Source organism: Bos indicus x Bos taurus, chromosome 11 (assembly GCF_003369695.1).
Source record: "Bos indicus x Bos taurus breed Angus x Brahman F1 hybrid chromosome 11, Bos_hybrid_MaternalHap_v2.0, whole genome shotgun sequence".
Classification (NCBI taxonomy): Eukaryota; Metazoa; Chordata; class Mammalia; order Artiodactyla; family Bovidae; genus Bos; species Bos indicus x Bos taurus.
Genome location: NC_040086.1, coordinates 61,468,124 through 61,489,577, shown reverse-complemented (window position 1 = coordinate 61,489,577; position 21,454 = coordinate 61,468,124). Strand labels below are relative to the sequence as shown.

The 21,454-nt window shown below is 37.6% G+C and overlaps 1 protein-coding gene across 4 annotated transcripts in view; it reads left to right on the top strand.

Annotated features, from left to right (window-relative positions):
* Window positions 1-21,454, top strand: part of WDPCP (WD repeat containing planar cell polarity effector) — a 293,475-nt gene that overhangs the window by 187,691 nt on the left and 84,330 nt on the right. For 3 of the 4 annotated variants that reach the window (XM_027555613.1, XM_027555617.1, XM_027555616.1), the window contains exons 11-12: window positions 5,471-5,659; window positions 8,762-8,885. In XM_027555613.1, coding sequence (XP_027411414.1) covers window positions 5,471-5,659; window positions 8,762-8,885 — 313 coding nt within the window. Of the gene's footprint in view, window positions 1-5,470; window positions 5,660-8,761; window positions 8,886-9,062; window positions 9,229-21,454 lie in introns of those variants that run through there. The other variant, XM_027555615.1, reaches the window with a different exon arrangement.

The following is a 21,454-nucleotide window of genomic DNA, read 5'->3' as shown; positions in this document are numbered from 1 at the left end:
CCCCTTCTATTCCTAGTCTACTGGGTTATGTTTTCTTGAGTGGATGTTCAGTTTTTTTCAAGTGCTTCTTTTTTCTGTATTAAAATGATTGTGTGATTTTTCTGGTCATATAGTGAACTGATTAGTTTTCAGATGTTTCAGTGACCTTGTATTTGTGGGATAAATCTCTTGTTCATGATATATTGTGTTTTTAATATGTTGCTTAATTTGTTAATATTCTGTTAAGGATTTTTGTATTTGTTTATGGGAGGTACTGACCTTTAGTTTTCTTTTTCTTCTCCTGTGATGTTTGTCAGTTTTGGTCTCAATGTAATGCTGATATCATTAAATGCAATAGGAATCATTCCCTCGTCTTATATTTTGAGTTATGTAAAGGTGATATTATTTCTTCTCTTACTGTTTGAGACAGTTCACCAATGAAGTCATCTGGTTTTTTGTGTGTGTATGTTTAAAGGTTTTTAAACTTCACATCCAAATTTAAATAATATAGGATCATTCAGGTTATCTATTCTTATTTCTTTTTAAATGAGATTTGATAATTTGTGTCTTTCAAGGAATACATTTCATTTAAATTATATTTATATCTATAAAGTTAGTCATATTATTCACTTACTATTTTTTAATGTCTGTGGGACCTGTAGTGATTATTCTTGATACTGAGAAATGTATCTTCTCTTTTCCTCAATTTAGGCAGAAGTTGTTCAATTTTATACATTGTTCCAAAGAACCAGCTTTTGTGTTCATTGGCTGCTTTTTAAGTTTTTCTCTTTATCACCTTTTAAACAATTTGATTTAATAAATTGATCATAAACATTTATGACTATATGTTAGCTTTTCCTCTCAATATGTCAGTTATTGCTCATGTTAGAAGTATTAGGATATAGACAAACTCAATAGATTTCAGCATATTTTTGGTTGTCTTCAGAATTCTTAAACATTAATATCTACTGCAAAGGAACCACCCTGATTTATGAAGACTTCCAGCACTTTACTGTAGGATCATGAGGACTTTCGGAGAAGGCAGTGGTAACCCACTCCAGTACTCTTGCCTAGGAAATCCCATGGACGGAGGAGCCTGGTGGGCTACAGTCCATGGGGTCACGAAGAGTCAGACACCACTGAGTGACTTCACTTTCACTTTTCATTTTCATGCACTGCAGAAGAAAATGGCAACCCACTCCAGTATTCTTGCCTGGAGAATCCCAGGGATGGGAGCCTGGTGGGCTGCTGTCTATGGGGTTGCACAGAGTCAGACATGACTGACGTGACTTAGCAGCAGCAGCAGCATGAAGGCTTTTGGACAGTAGCATTTGTTGATTCTACCAACACAAGAAGAATAGTAAAGTTTTATTGCTTAGTACAGTGGGGGTGCTGGTGTAAGTCGCTTCAGTTGTGCCTTACTCTTTGTGACCCTGTGGATTGTAGCCCTCCAGGCTACTATGTCCATGAGATCCTCCAGGCAAGAATACTGGAGTGGGTTGCCATTTCCTCCCTCCAGAATAGTCAGGGTAATTCCCCAGATTCCTTATCAAGTTGAGTCCTGCTGGTATAGTACAAGGTCTCACTTTTATATGATTTGAAGTTAAAATCAATACTTTCAGGATCTTTCTCATGAGCTAATACATTTTTATAAATTCTGAAACCTATAACTATTTCAGGTAAGTGATGATGATGATGACAGTAATGAAGAGTTATAGTAGTATATTATATACTTTACAGATTCCAAATAACTTCACATACATTTTTTCATTTAACTTTATGATTATTTGTACTGAGAAGTTTTTGTAGATTCACTCAAATCAGTAAACGTTTGCAGAAGGAAAAAGATTTTACAAACAAATATTTTTTTAAAGCTTAAAAAAAAACCTTAAAAGGTGCTAGTGCTTATTGTCATTTAATTACACAGAATTTGTTTCACAAGAGGTCTTCCATATTTAAAAGATAAGATAAAATTCGAACAGAATGCCTCCCCCCACCCCCCCCCGACCCACCGCTTTGTTTGATGTTCGTATTTCTGTTAGCTTAGAAGTGCATTTTCTTTAGTTATGCAAGAGGATCAATAACAAGATTAATTCTAATTATTTCTTTACTAATAATCATTTCTTTATAATAATCTCAAAAATGACAGAATGGTCTCTGTTCATTTCCAAGGCAAACCATTCAGTATCACAGTAATCCAAGTTTATGCCCCAACCAGTAATGCTGAAGAAGCTGAAGTCGAATGCATCTGTGAAGACCTACAAGACCTTCTAGAACTAACACCCAAAAAATATGTCCTTTTCATTATAGGGGACTAGAATGCAAAAGTAGGAAGTCAACAGATACCTGGAGTAACATGCAATTTTGGCCTCAGAGTACAAAATGAAGTAGGGCAAAGGCTAATAGAGTTTTGCCAAGGGAAGGTACTGGTCATAGCAAACACCCTCTTACAATATAAGAGAAGACTACACGTGGACATCACCAGATGGTCAGTACTTTAATCAGATTGATTATATTCTTTGCAGCCAAAGATGGCGAAGCTCTATACCATCAGCAAAAATAAGACTGGGAGCTGACTGTGGCTCAGATCATGAACTCCTTATTGCCAAATTCAGACTGAAATTGAAGAAAGTAGGGAAAATCACTGGACCCCTCAGGTGTGACCCAAATCAAATCCCTTATGATTATACAGTGGAAGTGACAAACAGATTCGAGGGATTAGGTCTGATAGAGTGCCTGAAGAAATATGGACGGAAGTTTGTGACATTGTACAGGAGGCAGTGATCAAGACTATCCCAAGAAAAAGAAATGCAAAAAGGCAAAATGGTTGTCTGAGGGGGCCTTACTAATAGCTATGAAAAGAAGCGAAGCTAAAGGAAAGGAGAAAAGGATATACCCATTTGAATGCAGAGTTCCAAAGAATAGCAAGGAGAGATTAGAAAGCCTTCCTCAGTGATCAGTGCAAAGAAATAGAGGAAAACAATAGAATGGGAAAGACTAGAGATCATTTCAAGAAGATTAGATATACTGAGGGACCGTTTCATGCAAAGATGGGCTCAATAAAGGACAGAAATGGTAGGGACCTAACAGAAACAGAAGATTAAGAAGAAGAGGTGGCCAGAATATGCAGAAGAACTATGCAAAAGGGATCTTCATGACCCAGATAATCATGATGGTGTAATCACTCACCTAGAGCCAGAATCCTAGAATGTGAAGTAAAGTGGGCCTTAGGAAGCATCACTACTAACAAAGCTAGTGGAGGGGATGGAATTCCAGCTGAGCTATTTCAAATCCTAGAAGGTGATGCTGTTAAAGTGCTGCACTCAATATGCCAATAAATTTGGAAAACTCAGCAGTGGCATCGGGACTGGAAAAGGTCAGTTTTCATTCTAATCCCCCAAAAAAGCAATGCTAAAGAATATTCAAACTACTGCACAATTTGCACTCATCTCACACACTAGCAAAGTAATGCTCAAAATTCTCCAAGCCAGGCTTCAACAGTATGTGAACTGTCAACTTCCAGATGTTCAAGCTGGTTATAGAAAAGGCAGAGGAATCAGGGATCAAATTGCAAACATCCACTGGATCATCTAAAAAGCAAGAGAGTTCCGGGAAAACATCTACTTCTGCTATATCGACTATGCCAAAGCCTTTGACTGTGTGGATCACAACAAACTATGGAAAATTTTGAAAGAGATGGGAATACCAGACCAGCTGACCTGCCTCCTGAGAAATCTGTATGCAAGTCAAGGAGCAACAGTTAGTAGTAGACATGGAACAACAGACTGGTTTCAAATAGGGAAAGGATAATGTCAAGACTGTATATTGTCACCCTGCTTATTTAACTTATATGCAGAGTACATCATGAGAAATGCCAGACTGGTTGAAGCACAAGCTGCAATTGATTCCTGGGAGAAATATCAATAACCTCAGATACACAGACAACACCACCATTATGGCAGAATGTGAAGAACTAAGGAGCCTTCTGATGAAAGTGAAAGAGGAGAGTGAAAAAGTTGGCTTAAAACTCAGCATTCAGAAAACGAAGCTCATGGCTTCACGTCCCATCACTTCATGGCAAATAGATGAGGAAACAATGGAAACAGTGAGAGACTTTATTTTGGGGGGCTCCAAAATCACTACAGATGGTGACTGGAGCCACAAAATTAAAAGATGCTTGCTCCTTGGAAGGAAAGCTATGACCAACCTAGATTAAAAAACAGAGACATTGCTCTGCCAGCAAAGGTCTGTCTAGTCAAAGCTATGGTTTTTCCTAAGTCATGTATGGATGTGAGAATTGGACTATAAAGAGAGCTACATGCTGAAGAATTGATGCTTTTGAAATGTGGTGTTGGAGAAGAGTCTTGAGAGTCCCTTGGACTGCAAGGAGATCCAACCAGTCCATCCTAAAGGAGATCAGTCCAGAATATTCATTGGAAGGACTGATGCTGAAGTTGAAACTCCAATACCTTGGCCACCTGATGCGAAGAACTGACTCCTTGGAAAAGACCCTGATGCTAGGGAAGATTGAAGGCAGGAGGATAAGGGGACAATAGAGGATGTGATGGTTGGATGGCATCACCGACTCAATGGACATGAGTTTGAGCAAACTCCAGGAATTGGTGATGGACAGGAAAGCCTGTCATGCTGCAGTCCATGGGATTGCAAAGAGTCAGATACAACTGAGTGACTGAACTGAACTGAATATTCATTAGTAATCAAAGATGATAATCTTTAAATGCCAATTTAAAATAAATTGGTATGTGTTATTCTATGTCATAAATATTTGTACTTTTTCCCACCAAGTACATGTGGCTGAAGATCAGATGCAACTTAATCTGGTCAATAAGAATTGTGTTACATCAAAATTCTGTCTTTACGTATATACCACAGGGACTTCCCTGGTGGTCCAGTAGTTAAGAATTTGCCCTCCAATGCAGGAGACGTGGGTTTGATTCTTGATCAGGGAACTAAGATCCCATGAGGCAACTGAACCCATATGCCGCTACTAAAGAAGCAATGTGCTTGTGCCACAGCTGCTGAATCCACATGCTCTGGAGCATGTGCCCCATCACTAGAGAAGCCTGTGCACTGCAACGAAAAGACTGCATTTCTCAGTGAAGACCCCCCACAGCTAAACACACACACACATAAATACAATAGAGGCCTAAATGACATATGGGAAATTCAGTTAGCTATTGTGATTTACCTAAAAGTTCTCACATTTATTCATTTTTAGTCTAAACAGTTGATATGTAGAGTAAAAAGTTTTACTATGTGGTGAATGGTAAGCATAAGCAAGATGGAGTTGGTAGGTGATACTTGAAGATTTGACCACAGTGCCATATATGACTATTGGCCTCCCCCAAACCCCACGTTTCAAGCTCTTTATGCAAGAAAAGATCACTGTTTTTTTTTTCCTTTCTAGAAAAGTTAAATGTTATTTTTATTTTTAAATGACTCACTTGATTTTATGTATTTTTTGTGACAGGCATCTTCACACAAGGACACCTGGGTCAGGTAGACATCATCTCCCAGTATATTCACTGTGACGAGATCTATGAGGCAGTAAACATCCTGAGTGGTATGAACTGGGACACTCTGGGCCATGAGTGCTTTATCAGCATGTGTGCCATTGTAAACCATCTTCTTAGACAAAAGCTCACGCCAGAGAGAGAAGGTCAGATTTAAAATATATTTCGTAAGTGAGTTTTGTATATACATGAAATATGTTTTATTGAGTTGGTTATTTTTTGAGGATGCTTTGGAGTTGTATTACTGGAACTAAAAAGACAAAAATATTCATGCCCTATTAAACTGACAAAATCAGGTATCAAATAATTACTCCTATATGGTAACTTACTGTATAGTGTTTGTCAACATAATAACTTTTCTGTATATACCTGTGTTGGAACTCACAATGAAGTCATTGCACATTTCAGACTAAGTTCATGTGTAGAATATGCTCAGATTTTAAACTTTGATGAGGAATTTCATGTACTTTCTAGGGTTTGGAAGACAAAGGGTCCTAAACAAAAATCCTTATTTCTCCTTCACTTTAAACAGTAGTATTTCTCACATCCCAAGTTCTTTGTCCAGACAATAGACTTTACCACTGATTGTGCGTGTGTGTGTGTGTGTGTGTGTGTGTGTGACAGAGAGAGAATTACAGCTTAGGTTGTTCTTCTTGTTTTCGTTTTAACTTAGACTTCTAATCCCCCTCTACCTTGTGGCTGCCTAGATTTCCTAACCTTCTGTAAATAAGTGATTTTGTCCATAGGATCTCAGATGTTTATTTTCAGAGAGAGATGAGGCACTGTAACCCACCCCCCCGAAAAAAGGGGGAAAAAAAAGTGCCATGTGGAATAATGAAATCAGTTTTTCTATTTTGCAGTATATATTATTTTTATTATGAGTAATTTATTTACTTAATGTAAAATGCATCTAAACATTCTTGAATTTGTATCTTTATTTCAAATGTTTGTGATTAGCATTGACATTAATAGTGGGAAACCATGGCCAGTGAAGATGTTTCTAGAGGTGATTTACAACGTAAAGAAAACAGGAAATATGTCAAAAAGCCTTTATTGGAGAGCTTTTTCCCTCACTGCCTTCTTTCCATATTTATAGATTTTCTTATTCCATTTTATTACATTTCAAAGTAAACATGGTAGATAGTATTCTGTACCTAACCTTCTTTTTAGTAATTTTAGAGAAGAATAATCAGTAAGAACATGTTCTTTCAAGAAGTCTGCATCGTGAGACTTGGCCTCAACTCATAGGAGACCCACAATATTTATTTAATGTTAATTGAATGTGCTTTTTGGAGGTAGTCCAACACATCTATGGAGATTCCCGTGCGTCTGCAATGAGAAAATGCCTAGCATATGCTTGACCCACAGTAGGTACTCAGTGGATGTTAGTTAAAAAGAAGAGTATAACTTCAGAATTTGGGGGCTCTAAGGTTACTGTAATATTTTCACCTGCAGAGTTATCTCAAGTAATTATTTGTTAGTATTGGTATACTCTCAAGATTAGGTAGATAGCAGGGTGCCTAAAGAAAGCCTGTTGTGGTAAGCATAACCCATGTAAGAGATCATAAATTTACAGTTGAGGAAATATGAAGACAACAATATATTGACTCTTACTCAGAACACCATGAAATTGTTAGCACCTTAGTGAATTTGTGTTGTAAGATTCCTGTGTAGTAAGTAAGATTATTAGGGAATTCACAAATGGGTATTATCAGGTTCCTGCCTTAATAAAGGATATTATCAAGGAACCATATTGGGTGGATACGGAAATAAAAAATTTGTATGATACACTAGGCTATTAAAATAAAATGCTTTCATGATGCTAGGTTATCAGAATATGTACATTTTAAGTAGATGTATGCATTTTCCCCCAAGTAATTGCAAAACACTTTTCTAAAACATTCACAATTCTTCTCTGTTGAGATTTATTCTATCTGAATCTAACAAATTTGACATGGTAATTTGTTTCCTTTTATTAAGGGAGCCCAGTGAGCTCTTTTATTTGTAGCTGGAGCTGTGGTTATCTTCAAGATCTTCATTTCTGCCTTAAACATCAAGCTGGGCTATCTAATGAATCTGTAACTGTGCTGGGAGCTACAAGTATTCCATGTAGGCTCAAACATTTCAGATGTACGAAACATGCTGTCAAGAAAACAAGCAATGGCAAGAGAATCTGGCTTGTTTTCACAATGGCATTGCTGTATTCAATTTTAATCTAAATTGACTGCTGCTTTCAAAGAAAATACCCCCAAAGTTCATCTTACTTTATTGTCTAGATCTGAGATTAAAAAAAGAAATTACCAGCAGCTTAGCAAAGTCCATAGCAATTGCTCTGATGAGGTATTTAATACTTTCAAACCCAAATATACCTAAAAGAGTTCTGCTGAATAAGGATGTTTATTCAACCTAGTGCTAGTAGTGCAAAAAAAATCAGTGGAATCCTACTGTGAGCTGTATTCTCATACAACGCTCACCATTATGGTAATTATATATTTCCCAGTGATTTCTTGGGGGTAACACAACCCCACTGGCATGTCTTGGCAAAAGTGTAAATTAGACAAAAAGTGCCCTTTTCTCCTAATCTCTAGCCCTTTGGCTTATCAAACCTGCTCTCCAGTCCTTCTTTCCTATCAGGAAGTCAGTTGACCAGAGTAGATTAGCATGGGATCCCTCCCAGGGATGTTAACTTTCACCCTTGGACAAAACCAAGAATGTTGTGTTGTTTTGGACAGTATTTAGGAAAGGGAGGGGGATTTTTGATCTTTAAGTTGTAATAAAGAAATATTATTACTCCAATAAGTCTGTTTTTATTTGCATTATTTTTAAAGATATTTCTAATACTGACTCCAAAGCCTAATGTAGTAAGACTAATTTCCTCCTTTCAGCTAAAGAGAGTAAATGTTGTGCACACTGTGAGTTGATTTTACTGGAAATACTAGTTTCGAATTGTGTTACTCTGATGAGTCACTGTTTTAATTACCCATTTGTGGTGAGAGGTTGATTCATTATGGATTTCTTCAGTTGTGACAGCTTTTTGTTGCTCAGAGTCATTGTCAGCTTTGCTTCAAGTGAAAGTTTATACACAGGTTTGTTTTTGTACCAGCTGTCATATTTTAATTTCATCTTTTCCTGCAACAGGCTCACATTTCATCCAAGTTTGCAAAACCTGACTGACTGCAAACATGAGTATTCTGTTGTAATTGAAGGAGTTTCACTTGTTTTAGTGCTGCTATGTTTGAATTCCACAGCACAGCTTGAGGCAAGCCTTGGAACCTTCTATGCTCCAACAAGACCACTCCTGGATACGACTGTATTAGAATACAGAGACCAAATCAGCAAATATGCAAGGAGATTCTTCCACCACTTGCTCAGGTAAATGATAACTTCAGATTAATTAGTGTCAGACTAATTACCTATTTAAGGAACCATCTTCTTTAATTAGAATATTCCATAATATGTCTATCTCTTTTCTAATAGTCTGTCCCTTAAGAGAAAAACAAATCAGCTCTTGATATGCTTTCTTTAATTTGTATTTGTTTTCCTATTCAGGACTATACTGGAGTATCATTGAGGTCTTTTACATCATCAGTACACTTGAATAAAATTGTCCCTTTAATATGAAAGCAAAAATTACCAGCTTTGTAAAGTTATTTTAAAAATATTAATTGTACTCTTAAGAACAGAGAAATGTTTAATTGCAGCTAAAATAAATGTGCTATAAAGTTATAAGACAGTCTGCTGGTTTGCTTTACTTTCAGAATTACTATAGAGAGATTTGTCCATTGTTTTCCTATATAATGTAGCAAGTTGCTAGCTTCACTGTGTCTCATTTTCTCCCCTTTAAATTCCTTTAATTCCTTTAGTCTTAAGGATTATATGAAAAATTAGGTAGTGTCAAGAAATTACTCTGAGACAGATGCTATAGAAGTTGAAGGAGAAGAATATAGAGCATATTCTCTATATATAAAATGAAAAAAATGGGTGGAAGATGAATGGATGGATGGAGATAAATAACTAGCCAGTTACTTTAGAGATACACCTAAATATATCAATGCTAGTAGTAAAAACAGGGAAGTGTTTAGAATAAAATTTAGGATATTGTGGAGTGGGTTAAGAGAAATATGAGAGAATAAGCCCATGGGAGCCTCCAAGGTATTAGTAATATTCCTTTTCTTAAAGTGAATGCAGTATATATTAAGGTCCATTAAAAAGTATTTATCTTTTAGCTGAAAGTATACATTTTGTATACTTTATTATATGATATATTTTATAATAGAAAGTAATAGAATTTTCAGTTGCTACATCCAGTCGAACTGGGTTTCAATTTTACTTCTAGTGTACTCTAACTGTTACAGTTCTTTTTAACTCAGGAAATTTCTGAGTTTATCAATTGACAAATGAGTAAACTATTTATAAAGTGGCACTTTGATCTCTACTGAACAGTGAAACCTTTGGAAAACAGTCTTTTTAGAAGCTAGAAATGTTAATATATTGTGTATGTTATGACCTACAATTGAATGTTGCCTTTTTATCTGAATGACTTCGGTATATTCCAAGAGATCCTTCACCCTAAATGAAGCAGTGTTATATCTCTAAACATATACATCTTCATGACAAAGATACTGAAACTGCCATCACATTTATTTGGACTTAGGGCTTTATTCTTTGCTCTATTATTCTACTTTCCTTGTTTCTAGGGAAAATTAATTAATTCACCTCTTGCCTGAAGAGCATAAAAAGATGAACATTAATGAAGCTGACATTCTGGTGGCAGATTCTTGGTGGCCTCACTGTCTCCGGCCTGTCTGATTTTATGTAGTGATTTGGTTGTGCATAAGTATCACATTTTATAATGCTGCTGGCTTTAGAATACTCATATCCTACTAATATTCACACGTTCTACTAATGTGCAATTTTCTCATTGATTTTTCTCAGACATAGTATTCTAATTATTATTTGGATGTATTTTGATGAGGTGACTATTACTATCATTATTATTAGACTGTAGCTTATCTGTGTGATTACATCTGAAATTGAACATTGTCTCTTAGGAATATACTAGGTTTTTCATGTTTCCTTTTTTGTATGCTTTCCATTGTTTCAGTTATAAGGAATGTTTGGTAGTTCTTTTGACAGTAGGCTATACATGGCATTAGAAAAAAGAAACATTAGAAGAAATTGAATGAGATAGCTTAGGTTAGAACCATCCTTTTGTTTACTCTGCCAACAAGAAGCTCTCCTGCGTAAGTGAAGAGGAAAAGGCCAAGTACGATTTTGTATTTGTGAAGCACTAGAATCGCATCACTTTTTCACTTTTTTCTGGACTTTGCTAGCCAGTATTTTAATACTCTTAAAAAAAGTTATTAGATAATGGAATAAGTACTAACAGTGAAGATCATCATAAAGTAAAGATGAAGAAAAGGAGCACCATGCAGAGTAGGGATATATCTAAGATCACTCGCTGGTTAAGCTGAGGACTCAGATTGCTTAAGTCCAGATTAAAAAAAGAATAAAATACTACATTGATTTTAATATCAAAAAGTATATAGTGAGGTCATAGTATGAGTTTGTGCTGATATACACATATACTGTGTGGGCTTTTAAAACAAATGTTTTGGTTTACAGTTTTGTTTTTATCTTGATAGTAGTAGAAGTCCAGAGACAGCTTTTTGTTTCTTGACCTTTTTTGTCTTGAGCAAATATGAAACGTATTTTGACAGCCTTCCTTCAAATCCAAATGAATCTAAATTTTGAAACTTACTTCTCATGTCCTTTACTGACAACTTTTTTTATGTGTTCAAAGTGGTCAGTGTTCATTAAAGAAATGCTCCTTATCAGTGTAAATAATTGCTCCTAACATTAAAGACAGAAATCAGTAGAAGTACAATCTTGATATGGTAGCTAAATAAGGTGATTGTTACAATAAAATTTTAAAAGAGATTGTACAGCTCAATTCACAAAACCATTAAGCTGGAAGAACTGACCTATAGAATGTGACTTAAAAAAATTCAGTGTGTTATCCTTTACTCTCACACTCCAAATACTCTGACACCAAATATGTGGGGTTTTTCCTCCACACCCACCAATTCTCTGACACCAGCTCTACAGTGCAGTTCAATTCTGATACTAACCCGAGTTAACTCAGATCCCACATTATTAAGAGCTCAGTCTTGTAAGATTATCCCTACTTCATATGCCATGTAGATTCCCAAGTTACCTGCAATTTCTGTCTGACTTGTCTACAAATCGTACGTTCCTACCATCCCCTCCACATGTTTAATAGTATATTAGAGTAGCTCATAGAACCCAGGAAAATAGAGCTTGCTTACTATTGGCAATATTTTAAAGGATACAAATAAAAGCCAGAGAGAGAGATGCATAGGGCAAATAATGTGGGAAAGGACTCGAAGCCTCCATGCCCTCCAAGTGTACCACCTTCCCTGCTCCTCCACACTTTCAGTCCAGAAGCTCTCTGAATCTCCTCCTTTTGAGTATTTATGGAGGCTGAATTACATAGGCATGATTGGTGAAATAATTGGCTACTGGTGATTAATTCAACCTCTAGCTCCCCTTTCTTCCCTTTTCCCCAGAAGTTCAGGAGTGAGGCTAAAGTTCTGCTAATCATGTGGTTGATTTCCCTCACTTCAGCCCCTATCTGTAGAGGCTTTTAGAAAGTCAACTCATCAATCTAAACTCAGGTATGGTTGAAAGGGGATTGTTATGAGTAACAAAAGACTTTCTTTTCATCTTTTTTGGCTCTGTATCACTTAGGAAGTTTCAGGAAGCTCCTTTGTCACAAACAGGACAAAGATCTAATATATATTTCATATTACTATAAATCACAATATCATAGAAGGAAGATGTAAGTTTGCCTAAATTAAGTTCGAAAGGTGATTGTTCATTTCTCTGCTTCCATAAAATTGAGTACTCTTCCAGAACTGCTGAATAAGGAAGTATTAGCAAGTAAGAGCTTTTCACTATAAACAAATAGGAACTATAAGAAAATTCCTAGATAATGATGAAATAAAAGGGAAAGCATTTCAAATGAATGTGCCACATATGAAGCTTATTTTACTATATATTATGTCAACTTTCCTGGATGTTTGAAAATTTGTATAATACTGGAAGATGATGTGTATTATCTTGGAGTCAATATTTATACTTAGAATTTGGGGGAAAGTAACCTCTTAGAAATGACTCTTGGCTTATGAAAAGTATGTATGTTAGGCAAAAAGAAACTGTTAACCAGTTTGATTTTTAAATGGCTTTATAAAATTTACTTTTTACTAATAAAGCACACTCAGTAAATAAAACAATTTTTCTATGAAGTCAATTCAAAGAGCATAAATACTAAAACAGTTACCTAAGAATATTTAGAGAATAAGAATGATCTACAGAGAAAAACTTACTAGTCAGACCACCTATTTAATAGATAATATATTTAAAATATTTGTTTGAAGCATGGTTGAGCTGGCAGGAAACTTAGGGAAACAACTCATAGGTTGAAATGACAAGGATGTTTGATTCCATAAGAGTAGGCAAAGTCACAGTTTGTTTTGAGGGCATTTGCTGGCACCTGGCAGTGAGGTGCTTGGTTTATAAAGGCGGTGTACTCAGAGGATTGGAGACAAAGCCTAGGGCTCAAGCAGAATGGGAAATTGGATCAGGGATTCCCACATCAATTTAGGACCCTTGAAGGGCAGCATCTTCCTTGAGAGATCTAAAAATAAGGAAGGCATGAGATGCAGGAAGGAATGGTTAAACCTGTGGGAGCCTAAACAAAAAGTGATCATGTAAAACATAAACACTGATGTCTAATTCAAGTGATTAAAATTAAGATAAAATCCTGGATATGATAACATATAAATCAGAAGAGAAGTGAAAAAGTTAAAGCATTCTAAGGTTCCTGACTTTTAAAGTGAAGGTAGAGATACTTATTAATACCAGATTTTATAAGTAAAAGATACATGGTAAAATTTCTGGGGTGCTCACTGAAAGAACAGAATAGACTGTATAATTTTCGTAGAAATAGAAAGAAAATATTGGATAAGGGAAAAAATAATTGAATCCCAAAGAAGGCAAGAATTGGAGGAGGGTTCATCATGAAGCGAGGAAAACCATAAAAAAAGATGAAAACCAGAAACACAATAATAGTAGAAATGAATTTTAAAAATCAATAATCACTGTCAGTGTAAGTAGATTAAAATTTTCATTTGCAGAGATTGTTGAAACAGTTTTTTCTAAGTTTTTACAAGAGACACTTAAAACATAGGAAGTTTAAAAGCTAGAGAATGGGTAAAAAATTATACTAGGTCAAAAGAGAGCTAGTAATGTTATATAAATAGTCTCTAAAGCAAAATCAGTAGTATAGATTACTAGAGATTGATATCAATAGAAAAATCAATTGATATAACAGTTCTAAATGTGTACAATTACACATAAAATAAAAATTGACAAATCAACTTTTCACAGTTAAAATTTTAATTCCTTTGGTGTGGTAATTGATAGATTAAGTGAACAAAGTATCATTAAGGAAATAGAGAATACTGATGTAATGGACATGTATACAGTACTGTTGCTTCCTGACCTGCATATAGGTTTCTTAAGAGGCAGGTCAGGTGGTCTGGTGTTCCCATGTCTTTCAGAATTTTCCACAGTTTATTGTGATCCACACAGTCAAAGGCTTTGGCATAGTCAATAAAGCAGAAATAGATGTTTTTCTGGAACTCTCTTGCTTTTTCCATGATCCAGCGGATGTTGGCAATTTGATCTCTGGTTCCTCTGTCTTTTTTAAAACCAGCTTGAACATCTGGAAGTTCACGGTTCACATATTGCTGAAGCCTGGCTTGGAGAATTTTGAGCATTACTTTACTAGCGTGTGAGATGACTGTAATTGTGCAGTAGTTTGAGCATTCTTTGGCATTGCCTTTCTTTGGGATTGGAATGAAAACTGACCTTTTCCAGTCCCGATGCCACTGCTGAGTTTTCCACATTTGTTGGCATGTTGAGTGCAGCACTTTCACAGCATCATCATTCAGGATTTGAAATAGATCAACTGGAATTCCACACCTCCACTAGCTTTGTTCATAGTGATGCTTTCTAAGGCCCACTTGACTTCACATTCCAGGATGTCCAGCTCTAGGTGAGTGATCACGCCATCGTGATTATCTTGGTCATGAAGATCTTTTTTGTACAGTTCTTCTGTGTATTCTTGCCAACTCTTCTTAATATCTTCTACTTCTGTTAGGTCCATACTATTACTGTCCTTTATCGAGCCCATCTTTGCATGAAATGTTCCCTTGGTATGTGCAGGTCAGGAATCAACAGTTAGAAGTGGACATGGAACAACAGACTGGTTCCAAATAGGAAAAGGAGGACATCAAGACTGTATATTGTCACCTTGCTTATTTAGCGTATATGCAGAGTACATCATGAGAAAGGCTGGGCTGGAAGAAGCACAGGCAGGAATCAAGATTGCTGGGAGAAATATCAATAACCTCAGATACACAGATGACACCACCCTTATGGCAGAAAGTGAAGAGGAACTAAAAAGCCTCTTGATGAAAGTGAAAGAGGAGAGTGAAAAAGTTGGCTTAAAACTCAACATTCAGAAAGCTAAGATCATGGCATCGGGTCATCACTTCATGGCAAACAGATGGGGAAACAGTGGAAACAGTGTCAGGCTTTATTGTTTTGGGCTCCAAAATCACCACAGATGGTGATTGCAGCCATGAAATTAAAAGATGCTTACTCCTTGGAAGGAAAGTTATGACCAACCTAGATAGCATATTAAAAAAGCAGAGACATTACTTTGCCAACAAAGGTCTGTCTAGTCAAGGCTATGGGTTTTCTAGTGGTCATGTATCAATATGAGAATTGGACTGTGAAGAAAGCTGATCGCCAAAGAATTGATGCTTTTGAAGTGTGGTGTTGGAGAAGACTCTTGAGAGTCCCTTGGACTGCAAGGAGATCAGTCCTGGGTGTTCATTGGAAGGAGTGATGCTGAAGCTGAAACTCCAGTACTTGGCCACCTCATGCAGAGAGTTGACTCATTGGAAAAGAACCTGATGCTGGGAGGGGTTGGGGGCTGGAGGAGAAGGGAATGACAGAGGATGAGATGGTTGGATGGCATCACAGACTCGACGCACATGAGTTTAGGTGAACTCCGGGAGTTGGTGATGGACAGGGAGGCCTGGCGTGCTGCGATTCATGGGGTCGCAAGGAGTCAGACACGACTGAGTGACTGAACTGAACTGAACTGATATATCATCACTCAGTCATGTCTGACTCTTTGCGACCCCATGGACTGCAGCACACCAGGCTTCCCTGTCCATCACCAACTCCTGGAGTTTGCTCAAACTCATGTCCATCAAGTCGGTGATGCCATCCAACCATCTTATCCTCTGTCGTCCCCTTCTCCTCCCGCCTTCAATCTTTCCCAGCATCAGGGTCTTTTCAAATGAATCAGTTCTTCAAATCAGGTGGCCAAAGTACTGGAGTTTCAGCTTCAGCATCAGTCTTTCTAATGAGTATTCAGGACTGGTTTCCTTTAGGATGGACTGGTTGGGTCTCCTTGCAGTCTAAGGGACTCTCAAGAGTCTTCTCCAGCACCACAGTTCAAAAGCATCAATTCTTCAGTGCTCAGCTTTCTTTATAGTCCAAGTCTCACATCCTTACATGACTACTGGAAAAACCATTGCTTTGACTAGATGGACCTTTGTTGGCAAAGTAACGTCTCTGCTTTTTAAAATGCTGTCTACATTGGTTATAACTTTTCTTCCAAGGAGCAAGCGTCTTTTAATTTCATGGCTGCAGTCACCATCTGCAGTGATTTTGGAGCCCCCCAAAATAAAGTCTCTCACTGTTTCCACTGTTTCCCTATCTATTTGCCATGAAGTGATGGGACCTGAAGCTGTGATCTTCATTTTCTGAATGTTGAGTTTTAGCCAGCTTTTTCACTCTCCTTTTTCACTTTCATCAATAGGCTTTTTAGTTCTTCTTCACTTTCTGCCATAAGGGTGGTATCATCTGCATATCTGGGGTTATTGGTATTTCTCCCAGCAATCTTGATTCCAGCTTGTGCTTCATCCAGCCCAGTGTTTCTCATGATGTACTCTGTATATAAGTTAAATAAGCAGGATGACAATATACAGCCTTGACGTTCTACTTTCCCAATTTGGAACCAGTCTGTTGTTCCATGTCCAGTTCTAACTGTTGCTTCCTGACCTGCATACAGATGTCTCAAGAGGCAGGTCAGGTGATCTGGTATTCCCATCTCTTTCAGAATTTTCCACAGTTTGTTGCTTCAGATTAATAGGCCATTTTCAGTGTTAGTGCTGATACTTTTAAACGGTATTATAACAAATATCATGGACTGAGTGGCTCATAAACAACAGGAGTTTATTTTCTATCGTCTGGAGGTCTCGGGTCGAGGCACTAGCATGGCCATGTTCTGGTGAGGACCCTCATCCTGGTTCACAGCCAGCACCCACCTCTGTGTCCGCACAGGTTTGAAGAGGTGAAAGCTCTCTCTAGGCCTCTGTTATGAGGACATGAATTCCACTCAAGAGGGCTCTACATCATCCAAAGGGCCCACCTAATGGTCCTGATACTTTCATGTTGGGAATTAGGTTTTTAACAGAAATTTGCTTAGGACACAAAACATAAGAAACATTTTTAAAAATTCAGAACTTAGGAGAGGTTTTGTGCTTTCTGCTGTAGGAGACACTGCTTCCAGTCTCCTCTCCTCTTTGCTAGTAAATCAGATTAAACCAGAACATTGCATGGTGTTCAAACTTTTGGCACCTGTATTTTTGAGTACAACTTTATATGATTCCCAGATTTATTCATCTCATGACAAATTAAACATGTTCTCAGTTTCTATGTAGTCTGCTGTCAAGTTTTGATATTTTTAAAAATTATTCACTAACATTGAAAAAATGGCATATTAATCCAAAGCACATTTATTGCCATGTTAACTTATCACATAATTTCAATATAAAATATCACAAAATTTCAACATAAAATAGGTTGGAAGAGATTATATTGTTTTCATCTTTAAGATAAGAAATAGGAAGTACAGGAAAGTGTTAAATACTTAACATTGCTCCAACATGTCTCTAACCTAAATAGATAAGATATTCAGCATATTTTATTATTTCAAAACAGTATTTTATTGTATAACCAAATTTTGGGCTAGAAAACAGGGAAGGAAAGAAATGTCTAAAGCATACAAAACAGCTATTTGAATTTTTGAAGGTAAAAGGAGTGTAACAGAAACTTTAAATTGCTTTATTCTGCCTCGGTCAGTTCAGTTCAGTTGCTCAGTTGTGTCTGACTCTTTGCAACCCCATGAATCGCAGCACGCCAGGCTTCCCTGTCCACCACCAACTCCCAGAGTTCACCCAGACTCACGGCCATCGAGTCAGTGATGCCATCTAGCCATCTCATCCTCTGTCGTCCCCTTCTCCTCCTGCCCCCAATCCCTCCCAGCATCAAAGTCTTTTCCGGTGAGTCAACTCTTTGCATGAGGTGGCCAAAGTACTGGAGTTTCAGCTTTAGCATCATTCCTTCCAAAGAAATCCCAGGGCTGATCTCCTTCAGAATGGACTGGTTGGATCTCCCTGCAGTCCAAGGAACTCTCAAGAGTCTTCTCCAACACCACAGTTCAAAAGCATCTGCCTCAATAGTGCCTGGGAATTGCCAGACTTCCAAAGCCTTACATCAGTTCAGTTGTTCAGTCATGTCCAACTCCTTGCAACCCCATGGACTGCAGCACGCCAGGCCTCCCTGTCCATCACCAACTCCTCGAGTTTACCCAAATTCATGTCCATAGATTTGGTGGTGCCATCCACCATCTCATCCTCTGTCGTCCCTTTCTTTCCTGCCCTCAATCTTTCCCAGCATCAGTCTTTTCAAATGAGTCATCTCTTCACATCAGGTGGCCAAAGTATTAGAGTTTCAGCTTCAGCATCAGTCCTTCCAGTGAACACCCAGGACTGATCTCCTTTCGGATGGACTGGTTGGACCTCCTTGCAGTACAAGGGACTCTCAAGAGTCTTCTCCAACACCACAGTTCAAAAGCATCGATCCTTAAAAAAAGCAGGAGTCTAATTTAGGGCCCACATGGAGCAGAGCTGTACCTATTTCAACATACTTTATAGGAGGCTTAGACCCCTAAAGAAGATGCAGAGTAGCACTCATCTGCTCACTGTGTAAACCTTAAACCAACACCTACCAGAAACTGGCGAGGGGTGGTTCAGTTACAGCTGTTAGAGATGGAGAATGTGAAAAAGGGAAGTATACAGTGTTAACAAGAGTGAATTCCTTACCCCATGAATTCCCAATTTTGGCCTTTTGGAAAAGAATGGCTGGGATCTAGTCTGTTTTCTGAATGTGATCTGGGAGAGCCTACAACTTTAATGAAGTGACCCTGGAATTGTTTTTTTTTTTTTTTTAATTGGCATATAGTTTATTTACAATGTTGTATTATTTTCTGGTGTAAAACAAAATGATTCAGGATAGATAACATACGTATGTACATGGGGCCTCCATAGTGGCTCAGTGGTAAAGAATCTGCCTGCCAATGCGGAGATGCAGGTTTGATCCCTGAATTGGAAAGATCCCTGGAGAAGGAAGTGGCAACCTACTCCAGTATTCTTGCCTGGGAAATCCCTTGGACAGAGGAGCCTGGTGGGCTACAGTCCATGGGGTAGCAAAGAGTCGGACACAACTTAGTGACTAAACAACAATATATATACATATATGTATATTCTTTATCATGTTCTTTTCCATTATAGTTCATTACAATATATTGAATATAATTCCCTGTGCTATACAATAGGACCTTGCTATTTATTTGTTTCATATATAGAAGTTTGTTAATTAATTAATTAATTCCTCTCCCACCTCCTTTCCCCTCTGGTAACCATAAGTTTGTTTTCTATGTGAGTCGGTTTCCGTTGTGTAAATTTCATTTGAATCTATTTTAGATTCCACATTTAAGTGATAGCACATGTTATTTGTATTTCTTTGTCTGACTTCACCTAGTATGATAATCTCAAGGTTCATCCATGTTGCTGCAAATGGCATTAACTCACTCTTCACTAACTGAATAATATTCCATTGTGTATATATACCACATCTACTTTAACCATTACTATGTCGATGGACATTTAGGTTTCATGTCTTGGCTATTATAAAAAGTCCCACCATGAACACTGGGGTGCATGTATTTTTTAGTCAGAGTTTTGTCTGAGCATATGCCCAGGAGTGGGATTATAGGATCACAGGATCATATGGTAGCTCTGTTTTAGTTTTTTGAGGAATCCGCCCACTGTTCTAATAGTGGCTGCACCAGTTTAGATTACCACCAACAGTGTTGGAGGGGTCCTTGTTCAAACCCTCTCCATCATTTATTATTTGTAGACTTTAAAATTTAATTTTTATTGTATATTGGTTTACAATGTTGTGTTAGTTTCAGGTGTAGCACAAAGAGATTGATTTATATATCCATTCTTTTTCACATTCTTTACCCATGCAGAATATTGAGCAAAATTCCCTGCGCTATAGAGTAGATCCCAGTTAATTATTTTATATGTAGTAGTATCAGTTCAGTCTCACAGTCATGTCTGTACCCCATGGCCTGAAGTACACCATGCCTCTCTGTCCACCACCAACTTCCAGAGTTTGCTCTAACTCATGTCTATTGAGTCGGTGACGTCATCAACCATCTCATCCTCTGTTGTCCCCTTCTCCTCCCGCCTTCAGTCTTTCCCAGCATCAGGGTCTTTTCCAAGGAGTCAGCTCTTCACATCAGGTGGCCAAAGTATTGGAGTTTCAGCTTCAGCATTAGTCCTTCTAATGAATTTTCAGGACTCATTGCCTTTAGGATGGACTGGTTGGATCTCCTTGCAGTCAAAAGGACTCTCAAGAGTTTTCTCCAACACCACAGTTCAAAAGCATCAATTCTTCCATGCTCAGCTTTCTTTATAGTCCAACTCTCACATCCATACATGACTACTGGAAAAACCACTGCTTTGACTAGACAGACCTTTGTCAGCAAAGTAACATCTCTGCTTTTTAATATGCTGTCTAGGTTGGTCATAGCTTTTCTTCCAAGGAGCAAGCGTCTTTTAATTTCATGGCTGCAGTCACCATCTGCAGTGATTTTGGAGCTCAAAAAAAAGTCTGTCACTGTTTCCATTGTTTCCCCATCTATTTGCTGTGAGGCGATGGGCCAGATGCCATGATCTTTGTTTTCTGAATGATGAGTTTTAAGCAAACTTTTTCACTCTTCTCTTTCACTTTCATTAAGAGGGTCTTTTGTTCTTCTTCACTTTCTCCCATAAGGGTAGTGTCATCTGTTTATCTGAGTTCATTGATATTTCTCCCAGTAATCTTGATTCCAGCTTGTGCTTCATTCAGCCTGGCATTTCGCACGATGTACTCTGCATATAAGTTAAATGAGCAGGGTGACATTATACAGCCTTGACGTACTCCTTTCTCAATTTGCAACCAGTCTATTGTCCCATGTCTGGTTCTTGACCTGCATACAGATTTCTCAGGAGGCAGGTAAGATGGTCTGGTATTCCCATCTCTAAGAATTTTCGTTTGTTGTGATCAACACAGTCAAAGGCTTTGGCATAATCAGTAAAGCAGAAGTAGATGTTTTTCTGGTATTCTCTTGGTTTTTCGATGATCCAACAGACGTTGGCAATTTTTTCTCTGGTTCCTCTGCCTTTTCTAAACCCAGATTGAACATCTGGAAGTTCACAGTTCATGTACTGTTGAAGCCTGGGTTGGAGAATTTTGAGTATTACTTTGCTAGTGTGTGAGATGAGTAGTAGTATATATACATGTTAATCCTAAAGTGCTACTTTAGCCCTTCCCCCACACACATTTCTCCTTTGGAGAAGTTTGTTTTCTAATTCTGTGAGTCT